This window comes from Schistocerca americana, chromosome X (genome assembly GCF_021461395.2).
Source record: "Schistocerca americana isolate TAMUIC-IGC-003095 chromosome X, iqSchAmer2.1, whole genome shotgun sequence".
NCBI lineage: Eukaryota > Metazoa > Arthropoda > Insecta > Orthoptera > Acrididae > Schistocerca > Schistocerca americana.
Genome location: NC_060130.1, coordinates 1,002,170,057 through 1,002,187,267, shown reverse-complemented (window position 1 = coordinate 1,002,187,267; position 17,211 = coordinate 1,002,170,057). Strand labels below are relative to the sequence as shown.

At 40.5% G+C, this 17,211-nt stretch overlaps 1 protein-coding gene across 1 annotated transcript in view; it reads right to left on the bottom strand.

Moving 5' to 3' along the window:
- Positions 1 to 17,211, bottom strand: part of LOC124555382 (probable chitinase 2) — a 324,834-nt gene that overhangs the window by 156,285 nt on the left and 151,338 nt on the right. Inside the window, exon 2 of the mRNA XM_047129277.1 lies at positions 14,663 to 14,860. Coding sequence (XP_046985233.1) covers positions 14,663 to 14,860 — 198 coding nt within the window. The remainder of the gene's footprint in view (positions 1 to 14,662; positions 14,861 to 17,211) is intronic.

Genomic DNA, 17,211 nt, shown 5'->3' with positions numbered 1-17,211 from the left:
TATCACCATTGTGAGGGGAAGGCAACTTGGAGTGTGATATAATTGAAGACCCTGAGGAGATGTTACTTTTGGGGAACATTAAATTGCTGGATCATCTGATTGTGGATTCAATCAGGGCCTGGGGCTGTGTCTTGTGATAAGGCAAGAGCCTGAAGAAATTCCCAGAGAGTACAGGATTCATTATATGATTCATCTTGGTGGGGAGTGAGACACATGGGGATGTCATCATGTGTCACTTATGCAGTAGAGAGGTTGCCATATAAGGAAAGAATTCCAGTGCTGTTGTAAAGTGGATCACAAGGTGTTCTGTAAGAACTGATGAATTGATATGAAGACCATCCTGTAGGACAAGACCTAGAACAGCTGTCGATTGTTAGCGGCCCTTAGACCGTGGAGCTGGTCCACACCTGACATGAAGATGCATACATCCCCCAGGAGGAGAAATGGCACTCTCACAATTCGTTATTACTGTGCTTGTATAGATAGTGGGCCTTAGCATGAAGTTGCTTAAAAATGACAAGGTTTGTCTGCAGAGAATGTTGTTTGAATTGTTGCAGGGCTTGTTGGCAATCCTTAATAGCTATTGCAATGTCTTTGGCCCACCATGGCACTGGCTGCCTGTGGTAAGTATCTGTACAAAGAGGAATTGCAATGACATCTTAAATTCCTTGCACATCATCAGTGCAATCAGACAGAGAAGTGGCAGATGTAACATCAGCACTTGCAAGCAGTAGCAAATCGCGCCGTAGAAAATCGAATTACATTCCGTTTAAAGTGCATAGTCTGCCAAAACAGTGTTCACAGCGGTATCCGTTTGTGCTCTTCCTCACATCTATGGATCCATCTACCGTGTATGAAGAACAGAAAAGTGATAAATCCCAATTGTGACTGTGGCTTTGTTCAGTGCAGTGGTAGAAAAAGTGCAATCAAGATGTATAATGCTGGTACTGAAGAACTCATCTCGGATGTGCTGAAAGAAGAACTCTCAATAGCTAAAAAATATATCAATTACATCGTATCGTTAATTAATTCTTTGAATGTCGATTTTAATCCCTGTGTGAAAAATGTACAAAGTGAAGCCTACAACACTCTCAAAGAAACCGTTAATGAAAGTCAAAGTGCTCCAGTATCTGCTATAGTTACGAGAAACTCATTTGAACCCATTGCACAAGAGAAACTACGACGAATGAAATTATTGAGAGAAGACGAAACAAAACCAAAAGCTTGTATCTTTGCAGACGGCCAAGGACGAGATTTATCCACTATTCTTAAGAATATGCTATCAAAATTTTCCGTTACTGCCACAGTAGAACCTGGGGGCCCTTTCCAGCAAATACACTACTGGCCATTAAAATTGCTACACCACGAAGATGACGTGCTACAGACACGAAATTTAACCGACAGGAAAAAGATGCTGTGATACGCAAATGATTAGCTTTTCAGAGCATTCACACAAGGTTGGCGCCAGTGGTGACACCTACAACGTGCTGACATGAGTAAAGTTTCCAACCGATTTCTCATACACAAACAGCAGTTGACCGGCGTTGCCTGGTGAAACGTTGTTGTGATGCCTCGTGTAAGGAAGAGAAATGCGTACCATCACGTTTCCGACTTTGATAAGGGTCGCATTGTAGCCTATCGCGATTGCGGATTATCGTATCGCGACATTGCTGCTCGCGTTGGTCGAAATCCCATGACTGTTAGCAGAATATGGATCGGTGGGTTCAGGAGGGTAATACGGAACGCCGTACTGGATCCCAACGGTCTCGTATCACTAGCAGTCGAGATGACAGGCATCTTATCCGCTTGGCTGTAACGGATTGTGCAGCCACGTCTCGATCCCTGAGTGAACAGATGGGGACGTTTGCAAGACAACAATCGTCTACACTCTACACGAACAGCTCGACGTTTGCAGCAGCATGGACTATCAGCTCGGAGACCGTGGCTGCGGTTACCCTTGACGCTGCATCACAGATAGGAGCGCCTGCGATGGTGTACTCGACGACGAACCTGGGTGCACGAATGGCAAAACGTCATTTTTTCAGATGAATCAAGGTTCTGTTTACAGCATCATGATGGTCGTATCCGTCTTTGGCGACATCGCGGTGCACGCACATTGGAAGCGTGTATTCGTCATCGCCATACTGGCGTATGACCCGGCGTGATGGTATGGGGTGCCATTGGCTACACGTCTCGGTCACCTCTTGTTCACATTGACGGCACTTTGAACAGTGGACGTTACATTTCAGATGTGTTACGACCCGTGACTCTACCCTTCATTCGATCCTTGCGAAACACTACATTTCAGCAGGATAATGCACGACCGCATGTTGCAGGTCCTGTACGGGCCTTTCTGGATACAGAAAATGTTCGACTGCTGCTCTGGCCAGCACATTCTCCAGATCTCTCAACAACTGAAAACGTCTGGTCAATGGTGGCCGAGCAGTGGCTCGTCACCATATGCCAGTCACTACTCTTGATGAACTGTGGTATCGTGTTGAAGATGCATGGGCAGCTGTACCTGTACACGCCATCCAAGCTTTGTTTGACTCAATGCCCAGGCGCATCAAGGCCGCTATTACGGCCGGAGGTGGTTGTTCTGGGTACTGATTTCTCAGGATCTATGCACCCAAATTGCGTGAAAGTGTAATCACATGTCAATATAATATATTTGTCCAATGAATACCCGTTTATCATCTGCATTCCTCCTTGGTGTAGCAATTTTAATGGCCAGTAGTGTAATTACAGATTTAAACGCTCAACCAAACGATGTTTGTATTATTATTGCTGGAGCTAACGATGTTTATAAAAATGAGTCGAAAAATGCAATCACAGTATTGCGAAATGCACTGGAAAGAATCTCGCCAAGAAAAACAGTCGTCGTTAGGATCCCACGCAGACATGACCTAATAAACAGTTCATGTGTAAATAATGAAATCAAATTCACAAACAGAACGTTTCAAAAGGTATGCAAAGCATTCAAGGACGTGAAGTTTTTGGACAGTAATTCCAAAGAGAGAAACCAGTTTACTCGACACGGAAAGCAGAGGAACCGGCTACGAAAACGTGTACTCGCTAAAGCACTAATAGCAGAAACATTCAAACTATTTGAAAACACCACTCCTCCAATCACACTAAAAGCACCTGTGCCCATTGAAACTGTACCATTTGAAGAAATACAGACAGTGTCATCGAAATACCCTTTCAAACCTAATGGAACAGCTGAAGAGAAGACTTCATATGCAGCAGCACCCGTATGTGAATCAACACAAACAGGTCTTTTATACAAAAGCAAGACAGCACCAGCAATTACAACTCAAGTGGGAAAAGTTAGCCCACTACCAACGTGTGAAGCAGCAGCAGCATTTAAGAAGGAAGAACAGTCATCAATAGCGGAAACAGCAACACCAACCCCCACAGGATCAAGTGTACAAGCTGACAGTGTAGAAACCTCACCAACAGGAGATCCATCCTCTGTGGCAAAAAGGAGCACAGTAGTGACTGCAGCTGCTCCATATAGGATGTGCCTGAGATCAAGAAAGTCCTCAGCTGCAAATGGGGATTTTTTTATGGTACTGGGGCAGAAGGGGGAAGGTTCCAATCAGAATGTAACTAATGCAGTTAATAACAACAAATGTGAGTGTTACCAGCACAACAGCTCCCCCTTCCCTGCAGAAAACTCTTCCTGCAATACTGGTATGTCAAAAGAAATAAAACTCAGTCTCAACAGTGGTAGCACCACAACCAATCATGTAATTAAGAATAAGCTCAAAATTTTTCACCAAAATATTCAAAGCGTGCTCTGTAAGCTAGACGAATTTATTGCAAATATTGATGAACCAACAGGCACAAATTGTGCTCATATTCTCTGTCTGACAGAACACCGTGTCACTGTTGGCATCGAAATGCTCAATATTCCAAACTATGTATTAGCTACCTCATTTTGTAGAAAGCGTATGTGCAAAGGTGGGGCAGCTATTTATGTGAAAATAGCCTGTCCTTTAATACAATAGATGTAGAGAAATATTGTGTAGAGAAACACTTTGAGGCACGTGTCACAGAAATAGTAGAAGCTAACAAGAAACTGGCAATCGTAGCAGTATACAAGGCTCCGTCTGGTAAATTGAAAGTATACATGAAACAATTAGATTCTGTGCTATTGTATTTCACAAGGAAAAATAGGAATATTATAGTGACTGGAGATTTTAATACAGATTTCCTAGAAAGCTCATCTTCTAAGACAGAGTTTGCAATTTTAATGCATACCTACAATCTTGTCTCCGCTGTCAGTTTTCTCACCAGAACTACTGCCACTTCCAGCACTCTAATAGACAATATTGTTGTTGATATGAGTAGAACTCGTCACATCAAAGTTGAAAAAGTCATAAATGGTCTCTCTGATCATGATGCGCAAATACTCACAATTGACAACTTTAATACAAATCAGAGCAAAGCTGGTGCACAGTGGAAAACCATTAGAAACATGAATGAGGAAAATATACAAAACTTCAAATTATGCATTCGGGAGACTGACTGAGGTATGTTTATCTTGCAAATGATGTTAATACAAAATATAATTTATTTACTGGAGAATTATTGGGTATATTTGAAAGTGTCTTTCCAAAAGAGGTCTGCAGAGTACAGAACAGGCAATCAAGCAAACAACTATGGCTCACCAAGGGCATAAAAATATCATGTCAGAGAAAAAGAGAACTGTATGTAATATCCAGACCATCTAATAATCCCCTCCAGATGAACTATTATAGGACATACTGTAAAATTTTAACTAAAGTCATTAAAAAATCTAAAAGTATGTGCATAAAATCTGAAATTAATTGTTCAAATAATAAAATCAGAACGATTTGGAATGTAATAAAGAGGGAAACTGGTACTGCCCCATCTTACAATGAAAAAACTGCTGTCCTAAAAATTAATGATTTGGAAGTAACTGATAGTAAACAGATAGCAGACACATTTAACAACCACTTTCTAACTGTCACTACTCAAATAGGTTGCAGTGGTGACCTAAGGGAAGCTGCAGATATTCTGAAACTTAACCTCCCACAAAGTTTTAATGATATAAATGTACCACCCATAACTGATAATGAAATAAAAAAAAAATAATTCACTCATTGAAAAGTAAAGGATCTTCAGGTACAGATAACATCTCTAGCAAACTGTTCAAAGCCTGCAATAATGATGTAAGTGTAGTACTTCTCACATTTGCAACATGTCACTTTATGAGGGAGTTGTTCCAAAGAGGATGAAATATGCCATTGTCAGACCTCTTTTCAAGTCTGGCGATGCTACAGCTGTCAAAAATTATCACCCTGTATCTCTCTTAACAACGTTTTCAATGGTTCTTGAAAACGCAGTGTGGAACAGTATTGTGACACACTTGATAAACTTAATATTATTAACCATAGACAGTTTGGTTTTCAAAAAGAGGTTTCCATGGAGCATGCCATATACTCACTCACAAATGATGTCTTGGAGTCTATTAATAGTAAGAAGTCACTAGTTAATGTCTTCTGTGATCTTTCGAAGGCCTTTGATTGTGTAAACCACAAGATATCATGGAGAAGTCCTATCATTATGGAATCGAAGAGGCTATAGGTAACTGGCTAAAATCATATCTTGAAGACAGGAAACAAAAGGTGGTTCTAAATGGCTGCAACAAAGGACTTTCTAATCTAGTGGATTCTGAATGGGAGAAAATACAGCATGGAGTTCCCCAGGGATCTGTCCTTGGACCCTTGCTGTTTTTAATATATGTTAATGATTTACCCCTGTCCATTAGTAAAAATTGTGAATTTACAATGTTTGCTGATGATACAAGCATTGTAGTAGATGGTACGTCTACTGCTGATCTGGAGACTGATGTTAATGATATACTCAGAGAAGTTACAGCTTGGTTTTCAATTAATTCTCTTTCAGCTAATATTAAAAAAACTAATATTATACAGTTCCACACAAAAAATAAAACTCCAGAAAATATAGTAATTGCTCATGACAACCAGGAACTAGAACAGGTGCACTCCACTAAATTCCTGGGGGTTCACATTGACAGTTGGCTCAACTGGGAACAGCATGTGTCCCTTACTCTAAAAAGGCTTTCATCGGCAACTTTTGCTTTAAGAATCATTACTCATTTTGGGGACATCAACATTTTAAAATCAGCTTACTTTGGATACTTTCACTCATTAATGAGTTATGGAATAATCTTCTGCAGAATCATGTGTGGGGTTCCTCCACGAACCTCATGTAGAAAACTTTTCACACAGTTAGGTATACTGACTACAACATGTCAGTACATATACCCTCTGATGAATGTTGTTAATAAAGACTATGCTCAGTATGAAACAAATTGTTCATACCATAACTACAATACTGGAGGTAAAAATGATCTACATTTTGAACTGAAAAATTTATCACTTGTACAGAAGGGAGTAAAGTATGCTGCTATAAAGACTTTTAATGCATTGCCTAATTATATTAAATGTACAAGAGAAAATGAAACGCTGTTCATAGGTACATTAAAAATACCTGCTTGACCATCCACTGTACTCCTTAGATGAATTCTTTTCCAGATATAATGCACTCCATTAATAATAGATGTATTTAGTCTCTTAGTTATTAGATGGAGGATACAATATTATGTTATTGGTATAGTGTTAATGTTGTAGTTATAATGTTATAGTGTGAATTGCTATACTAGTTAAACGAGAAAAATGATACTTCTTAATATCTATATCATTGTATTATATTACTATTCTGTAGCATTAATTGTATTTGTACAATTGTATTGACATGTTCCACATCCAGGCAAATCATTTGCATGTACGGATCCATGGAATATGCATACCAAATAAAAATAAATAAATAGAGCCATACAAAGGCTAGTTGGCTCTGTGAGGTGACCAATGTGGTGGCTGGTTGTGTGGCAGTGGCAAAGAAATAACAGGATCACAGGAAAGTGGTCACTGTTACTGTGACCAATAATGTAGTGACCAATGTAGCAAAGCCACAAGATTAGGTGAAGAGGTCATTAGACTGATAAATGAAAAGGTGTCATGGACAGCAATGAAGTGGGCAGGTGAACCAACATTGAGGGGATGCAGATCACGACCTGTGAGAAGCTGTTCATTTAGAAGGCCCCTACCAGACAAAGTGGTACTCCCTCACAGAGACTGGAGTGAGCTGAAGTCCCCAAGTAGAAGGAAAAAGGGGGGGCGTGGGTATTAGTTAATGGATTGATGTGTTCAATTCAACATAAGCAAGTACCCTGCCTATAGGTAGGTAAATGTAGCAAATGGTAATTGCTGAGGTCATTGGACCTGTAATGCTGTTGCATCCAAAGAGGTATGAAGGGGAATCCATTCACTGATGACATCTATACAAACAAGAATAAAGACCCCTCCAGATGCCATGTCAGGACTACCACTGCTCCAACAGAATGCACAATAACCATGGACTGTTAGAAAATGGTCATCAGTTAAGTGCATTTCTTGGAGAGCAATGCAAACTGCGTAAAAAGAGGAAATAATGTGTGTTTCCAGCAGATGGCAGTAGTATGCTTTACAGTTTCGCTGAGCAACCACATCACTGGTGGCCAGGTTAGGCATGAAGGGGCCAGGAGGACTGGTCATGCTGCAGGATCACTGCCTGTCACCAGTTGGAATGGAACCTCATCCACAAACATCATCTCGGAATCTGACGGTGAGTGTGTGTGTGTGTGTGGGGGGGGGGGGGGGGGGGGGGGAGATCTATCTGGCACCTCTTGGGGCACGGGCACCAGGGGAGCCTTGCCCAAATTCTTCTTGTCCTTCATAGCCTTTGGTGGGAAAGATTCATTCTAGGGGCTATCTGCATTGACTGTGGGGACAGATGAAGAGTCGAAAACCCTGGGACCCACAGGTCCGGACTCCTTCACCCACTGTTTGGCATCAGGCCTCCAATCTGGGGGTTGCCATGGAGGGGGATCTCAAGAGGGAGTTTTGTGACCAACAGACACTGAAGAAGGGGAACTGGTTCCCAAAGAAGGTACTGCGGAGAAGAGGATGGTGGAAGATCTGCTTTTGGGAAAGTTAGAGGTGGGAGGGGGGGGGAGATTGATAATCATGATGTTAACGTAATCATCATATCCACAGGATGTAGGCATTCGTATTTTTTCTGTGCCTTAGTATACATTAGGCAGTCAGTAGATTTACCATCTTAGATCTGTTCTTTCACCAGAACTGGGCAAACTGGCGAAAGTGGAGGTTGATGTTCTGCAGGGTTGATATGCAAAGGCATATGTTCACATGGACTATGTTTGTGGAGTGATCATCCACAGTTGCCACATTTTGGGTTCACTGTGCAGCAGGATGACATATGCCCAAAGCGTAAACATCTGAAGCATTTCATATGCAATGGGGCATACAGTTTCACATCACATCTGTATACCAACACCTTAATTTTCTCTGGGAGGACATTTCCTTCAAAGGCTAAGATAAAGACACCTGCATCCATACAATTATCCTTGGACTCTTTTTGTACACATCAGATAAAATGTATGCCTCACCACTGGAGAATAGTCCAGTGCTCTTCGTCTGTTTTGAGTGCAAGGTCTCTGTGGAAGATGATTCCTTGGACCATGTTCAAAGTTTTGTGGGCAGTGGTCACAAGTATGTCACCTAGACAATCACATGCCTGAAGAGCTGTAGATTGAGCAGCAGAGAAAGTTTAATTAATAATGAACCGTTCTGAATTCTTCCCAGTGACTCAACTTCCCCAAATTTGTCTTCAGCGGTTCCATTATAGTAAAAGTGTCCCCGTCATTCTAAGTACAAACCAAGTATTGAGTGAACTGTTTTGCACCCAAATGTCTGGCATGCCTTCTTCCTATGATGTAGCCAGGAATGAAACATCATTGGGACTTATCTCTCTGCATTATAATAATCCTTCCCATTTGGAGAGACTGTCGGGATGTTGCAGCCACGAACAAAAGAAAGTTTACTTTGCTTCCACCATGGTACCATCAATTGCAAATGGGGTCACTCCCAACAGGCACCATCAATCTGCAGCGACGGTTACCTGGCCATTAAACCATTGCCTGGAGTCCCATGCCCCAGCAATGATGGGCACATACTACTTGGTTTGCATGGGGAGTTTCCAGCTCAAGTACCAACAGTGTGATCTCAGTATGGTCAGGGGGTGACCAACATGCTTGAGCCCCCCCCCCCCCCCCCATAGTAAGAATATCTACATTTACGTTCTGCATTTTGGACATTGTATCTTTGGAAGAAAGGAAGGGTGCAAAGAAATGCACAAAAGGTGAAATATATGCCACACCAGGTGACCTCCCCTACACGATCTGCAGTTCCATAAAATGACCAATCTAGTTTAGAATGAAAGTTGTAGAAAGCTGGAAGGGACGAAAATGAGTGTCCAAAATCAAGAACCAGAACCGAGCACAACCAGCACCAAGAAGACTCTGATCGAAAGTCAGAGCAGAAAAAAGAATAGTTGATGGATAGACTTGCAGCACAGACAGGGAAGTAGCACTGCACGGGCTGGAGCCACACGATGACCAAGCACATACTCATAAATGAGATGGTGGCCCCCTTAGGGGGTTTCCGCTTGATGAAAATATTAGGGATACAACGGACAACTTTCCTAGGACAGCCCAGGAGACGCTAGACTCACTGATCAGGACCCAATATTCTGCAAAGTCGTATTGCTGGGGTAGAAAAACCTGAGTACTAGGTGATAATCCTATGTTCCAGCCTCACATGTTTAAATTACTACACGGAAGAGTTTTGAGGTTGGAGGTCATCATGAATTATGGCCAGGCATTGATGCCAGCATTGAATGTGTGCTCTGGGACATCAGTTATAATCCAGGGACTATTGACAATCTTTGCCATATAGGGAGCACCATATGTCATCATGTCTGACAATGTTTCACAGGTCGCAGTAGTTAAGTTCTGCTCCTTTTGCCAGTGGAGTGGAATGACACATCTGGGCACAGCTCTCCATCCTGTGTCAAACTTGGAAACAAAGGGATTGGCCAGAATGCCCAAGGCTTAAATGAACAAGATGACATTGATGAGTGTGGCATCCATAGAAGCCCTTACTGACAAACTTGTTCACTATGTATCACTCCAAGCCATACATGGCCTTAGTCCAGCAGAGATGCTGTGCAAGTATGACTCTGAGCCCAGTCCACAAAGATATACCTGTACAACAGTATGGGCTCTACAATCTCGGGTTGCACATAAAGTCATAGACTGTTTTGGACTCAAGGGGTCAGCACTAGTCATAGGCGGACATAAACTGTTTGAAGTAGAGGCCAGACAAAAGCACCTCAATGTGACATCAAAATCAGATCTGGCCACACAAAGAAATGGTGTTACAACCCCAACATGACCGTGTAAGAGCTCAATGTTTCACCTGAGATTTCCACCACTACCTGATATGCCTCCCAGTTGTCCGTGACCAGAACCCCAGACTTACCCACACTATCCACTGAAGGTCTTTGTCTCCATCCTTGTATTGAATGAGGTGGCAAAGTGCTTAAGACACTGGACTCATACTTGAGAGACTGACAGTTAAAATCTCCACCTAGCCATCCTGATATAGATTTTCCATGGTTTCCCTAAATTCCTGAAGGCAAATGCCATAGTGGTTACTTTGAATATGACACAACATATTTCCTTCCCTAATCCAAACCTGTGTTTTGTCTCTAATGACCTCATCACTGATTATCCTAATATTCCTTCTCCCCTCCACCCAGTGAGGTATGTGGACAGACTCCATACCAGCAGTAAGCCCACTACATTGAGACCACAGTGGGCAGTAGACTACGGGGAGTGCATCGAGGTTAACCTGCTGCCCCCACGAGAGGAACGAGCCCCTCACTCTCCACCCCTGAAGTTTTGTAGCAGAGAGTCCCACTTGCCGTGGCCGTGACTTCAGAGTATGTGGCAAATACGTCACATAATAACGTCCATTGGTGCATCACAGGAAATAAAGATCAGGCTCAGCAGTTCGCATCTTGCCACTCAAGCCTCGGTTATGCTGATATCCAAATACAACTGTTACCTCAGTTTTCTCATCTCGGATTTTAATTTTGAGCTCTGATTGCACATGTTGTTATTAAAGATGATTCTGGCTTTGTTATTGGTACCCATTTAAAGTGATGTTAATTGCAGTCATAACATTCACTCTTAATGCAGTTTTGGCTATCAATTTACACACACTACAAGGTTCACAGCAGTGACCTGCGTAGCTACAACACAAAACATAAATGAACACTATATATGTAATATTTCGAGTAAACATTTTTCGTATGGTTTAAATTATACAGTATGCCCTACTCTTTGAGTTCTGAATATGGAAATGGTTTTAAGGCACCTCCATAGTAAAATGAAAATGTGTTCATAACAATAAGTAATAACTATAAGTATGTTACAGTAAATTAACAATTTACAGCAATTATTTAATTAATTCAAACTTATAAGACATGAAATTTTTGATTAGATATTCTGAAATCAGTAGGAAACAAAAAACAAAGACGCAAAACCTGTGATAACAGGAAGATAATAAAATAAGAGGTGTAAGCATAATAGGAGAAATAAAAAATTAAACAGCAGATACTTAAGGCGACTTGGAATGCCCTATCGCAACAATGTTAAATTTAGTGACTTCACTTCCCTGTATTTCAGGTAGCCATTGACATGAAACTTTTACAGCACATTAAACTGTATGTTCTGAGTCTACTGAATTACAATAATTTCATTTCAGTCACTGCTTCCAGAAATACAATTTTTTAATTACACAGTTAAAATTTTGTTTACTTTTTTGTACGTTATCCTAAATAATTTTAATTATGTATAACATTATGTTCTTTCAGCTCAATAGGCTCAGGATATGTATGTTATTACTCCCTGAAAATTTGAATACACTACTCGATGTGGTTTCTGAGATTTAGGGAAAAATGTAACAAAAATGTAAATTTTCAGGAATGGCTTCTTAAGTTTCAAAAGACTGTCACTCACTTAATATATGGCTAATTTTTTTAATTTTAGTCACTCAGCAGGGATACTGTATATCATCCTCTTGATCTTTTTCCAAGTTTTTTCTTCTTTTTTTTCTTTCTGGACTCCTTAGTGGCCAACTGTGCTCCATATTCTGCTTTATCAACGCGAACCTTCTCCATCCGTTCAAGTTTTCTGATGCAATTTGCTCTAGGATTAATTCCTATCTGCTGTAGCACTTTCACCCTACAAATGTTGCCATCATTAAAAGCAATAACAGCATCCCTGACCCCCCCACTTTAGTGTCTTCATTCCAACAAGAACATTCCTTGGTAAGAGAGTCCGTATAATGTCCATATAAGATTACTGAACGACTCATTGGGATTTTGAGTCTGACCATGCAGACACTTCTTCAATGATTCAGGATTTGCCAGGTCTCTGTAGATAGGTTTTATGATATCCATGACTGCTGCTGGGATGGAATGTTTAGGGCTGTATGAACTGTTTGGGTACTGGGCATTGCAGTAATTGCACCATGAACTATGTGCAGGAGGGCAAAGGTGGTGTACTGGTTTTTCATCAGTTGACAGTCTGTGGAAAAAGGCAGCCCATACTGCCTGCTTCATTTTCAACAAATCCTGAATATCATTTCTAATGGCCATCCAATAATACTGCTACAGTTCATCAATCATTTTGTCTGTCAGCCTGCCTCTTATTGTTTTACCATCAGAAAGTTTCTTGTCTCTCCAATTTTGTTACAACTTCCTCAACCTGGTGCCCATCCTCTTCTGGACGTGACCTTTATAGTACATCAATCTGCAGCCTTCTATATAAAAAAATTACCAGTTTGATTAGGTCTTGAAGTAACCCACGTAAAAATTTTAACATTGTCAGCTGATGTAGATTACATTAAAAAACTAAAATAAAATGGTTATCGAGAGTCAAAAACAAGGATAAGAATGATAATAACATAAGCACTACAGCTACCTTAAAGGAGGGAAATATTTTACAGCAAGAACTGGAAATGTCTCAGGCTCTAATTTTTTCACTGTACATTGTGGGGGAGAGGATGTGTTCATATAATGAATGCAAGTTTGTCTTCAGGTACTTATCAGCAGAATAAAAAAAAGTTAGAATTTATTTACATCACTGATTAAACTATTGGTTTTGTTTCTAATGGATAGAGGTACTTTGTTAAAGAGAAGGCTGCTCACATTTCTCATCCCATTATAGCTTCAGTTCAGTCTTTGGCTCACCTGATGGATATTTGCAAGTAGATCTACTAATTGTATATTTTAATTGGCTTTAGTTCTAGCCCCCACTATTAACACAGATTCCCAAACCCACAACTTCCATGAATATATCTATCTTATAGTTGTTTGTTGTCTAGGGTTGCAGGCTCATGACTTTATACATGTGAGTGAGGTGATCTTTTAGTTTTATAAATAATAGACACACACACAATGAATAAACTTTGTTTATCATTGCTCTGTTCATAAACAACATGAGATCAATGCACTGAATGACTGAAGTATCTTGCTGCCTTAATGAGTCTGCGTTGCCACCAAGCCATAAACTGTGGTGTCACCACCAGACACCACACTTGCTAGGTGGTAGCCTTTAAATCGGCCGCGGTCCATTAGTATAAGTCGGACCCACGTGTAGCCACTATCAGTGATTGCAGACCGAGCGCCGCCACATGGCAGGTCTAGAGAGACTTCCTAGCACTAGCCCCAGTTGTACAACTGACTTTGCTAGCGATATTTCACTGACAAAATACGCTCTCATTTGCCGAGACGATAGTTAGCATAGTCTTCAGCTACGTCATTTGCTACGACCTAACAAGGTGCCATGTTCATTTGCTATTGATATTGTGAATAATGTACAGTCAAGAGCGACGCTCATCGTTAATGGATTAAAGTTAAGTATTCCACCAGCTACGTCCGTTTTTCTAAATTCTAATTTCCTTGACATGTTCCAAACCTCACGCCAACCTGCGTGAGCTAAAACGCGTGCCTTTCGGCTTCCTCTAGTAAACCGGTGTTGGCTCTCCTGCCAACCCACAACATAAACAATGCAGTGCCACCTTCAAAATACATGCACCTCTGTCATCTGCTAAAGTGTCTGCCAGTACTCTCACCACAATAACCATTCACACAAGTGCTACTGCCGAAAAGGACCCAAACTGAGCTGGGGCTGCTGCAGTTATTCTGTTGGCTATAGATATCATTCTCGTGGTGTCAAATGAGATCTACATCACAATTATGATGTATCATATGACTCAAATTAAGTACTTTTATTCCTCAATTTGACATCACCTCTGGCCTGAAGCTGGTACAATTCTTACCAATATACTATTTATGAGCTACTCCTTCTAACACCTCCACCTAAAGCTTTGCCTCCTTCATCATCATGACAAGTTAGTTCATTTTGAACCTTTCATAACCTATCCTGCTCACTTCTCCAAGGGAAGAACTACTGGCTCCAAAAGCTAGGACGGTGCATTTACTTTTGTGTGTGTCTATAGCAGTATAGCTGAAGATATGTACTGGCCATCAATTCTGACTCTTTTTTTCATTTTTCTCTATTGAATTTTCCTTTTGGTACATACTACTTATTAACACAATTTGTATGGTTACTTACCTTTCCCATAATCCTCTTCTAGATCATTGTACTTATCAAGAGTTATAATTGTGTTGTCTGTAGCATTTAGCCCAGCAAATGCATAGACAAGATGAGAACAAATATTTGGGTTGATATCACTGACAGTAAACACTCCATTTCCTGGTCGATACACAGCCCAACTTGATACGTAACACACCACTGCTTTGTTATGGCCAACTGCAACAAAGAACATGATTCAAATGTATTCATATTCATATTTATTTACCTTTAAACATTTTACATGTAATCGGTATCATATAATAAATGTACCATCGCAATTCAATAGCTTTTATTGCACTCTCTTGAAATTCTTGAACTGTATAAAATACTTTATTTTTTATCCATTTTGCTACTTTTACTTTAAATTTATCCATGTGCATAGAATGTGCACTTTTGGGTAATTTGTTAAAAAAATGTGTGTGCTAGATGCTTATAACTGCAGTGAATCTTTGATAGTCTGGCGACTGGGATGTCAATTGTATGTCCATTTCTTGTATTATGTGAATGCACTGCCATCCTAAGGTCAATGTTATTTAAATTTTCTTTGGCATATATCAGGCAACTATAAATATACAAGCCAGGGACTGTCATTATATTTAATTCTTTGAAATGCTGCCTGCATGAGTCTCTGGGTGGTAGTCCTACAAGGAATCTGTTTGCTTTTTTTGCCATTTAAACACTGTCTTTGAAATTGGGTAGTTTCCCTATAGTATAATCCCATAAGCGAGATGAGAGTGGAAGAAGGCAAAGTGTACATATAGTAGGGGTGTTCTCCTAACAGAGCCTCTCAGTTTATGTAACAAGAAAGTTTTTTGCATAGCATGCCTGTGTGAATTTCCCAGTTAAGTTTTTGGTTGATATGGAACCCTAGTAGTTTTAAAGATTTGTTTTCATGTTTAGGGGAATTCAAATCAAATACAATATCTTCTGTCTTATTATTATTTATCTGTAATGAATTTGCCTGAAACCAACTGGTACATGTGTCCATTCCTATTGTTACATTATTCTGTAATTCATCCAAGTTGTTTCCCTGAGTAATTAGAGTTGTATTGTCTGCATACAGTGCAGTATCACAAGGTAATGAAGAAGGCAAATCATTTATGTAGACTACAAAAAGAAAAGGTCCAAGCACAGAGCCCTGTGGTACTTCTTTGGTAACTGACAAGAAACTGGATCTTTTTTTCATTTACAGTCACTGTTTGTTTTCTTTTGCATAAGTAAGATTGTAATAGTTGGAGAGCACTCTCCCCTATTCCATAATACTGTAGATAAAATGTTTTGAATGTGTGGAAAATCACATACATTTGTGTGTGTGTGTGTGTGTGTGTGTGTGTGTGTGTGTGTGTGTGTGTGTGTATGTGTATGTGAATGTATGTGTTGCTAGTCCACTTGTGTATAGAGATGTGTTTATTCAGTCCTCATGCTCCACATAGTCAATTTTCAGTGTTTTCCACCCATATTTACTTACACTCAGACTCATTGCAAATCTTGGGGAGAGACAAATCAGTAAGTTGACATATTTTTCATATATTCATTCAATAATGTCATATGTAATAATGTTCTGGGCAACTCATCTTTAAGAATGGAACTCTACACTGTTCAGAAACGTGCTGTAGGAATAATATGTGGTGCCCACCCACAATCATCTTGTAGATATCTGTTTAAGGAGTTGCGCATTCTGAATACTGCTTCACAATATATTTATTCCCTCACGAATTTGTTGTAAATAATCCACTACAGCTCCAAAGGGACAATGATGCGCTCCCAGCATTCTCGACAAAAGGGCCACCTGACAGCAAGCAGTTAGTAATGTGTCCCGGCATTATTAGTTGACAAGAGAAAAAACAACTTTATGATGTGGCATTGGGCACAGTCTGATAGAAAACTAGTGGCAATACGAAGTATAAGGGGTAGTCGTCAAGCTTTAACTATCTCCAAAAAATAAAGCTATGTAATTAATTTTTTCTTTGTTTGTAGGCATGTGTCTGCCTCTGCAGCCCTGGCACACATTGAAATCCATGCACCATAGTACCGTAGCACACTGTACAGGAGCCAAAACAAAATGGCACAAAGTGGAGCATCATGTGATAATTTGTTTTTGGCAGTAGCAGAGATGTTGCCGCTGTGTCACACTGGGTATGTAGGGAGGGCTACCGAGAATTGTGTATCAGAGGTACCAAAGGCACCTCAAGTACTATCCTGTCCCACAGATACTGTCTCTCCTGAAGGAAATGTGAGCTCCATCACTACCCACCCACTTGACTGTGGTGGCCTGGCAATATAGGGTCTAGCCATCCCGTACATGGCAGATGGGGACCAGGGAGGACTCAGGGCACTACACCAATCCCTCTAACAAACATGTCTTTCACTGAAACTGAAACCGAGTCAGTGGGACTTGAAAGAGTAGGGTTCTATTAATCTTCAGCATTTCAGATTTCAAAATTATGGCGAACAATGATACCTCTTAGGCAAATGGCAGCAAGTGATGGAAAGGAACACCAGGTAAACCCAGTGTGTATGCCTGGAGG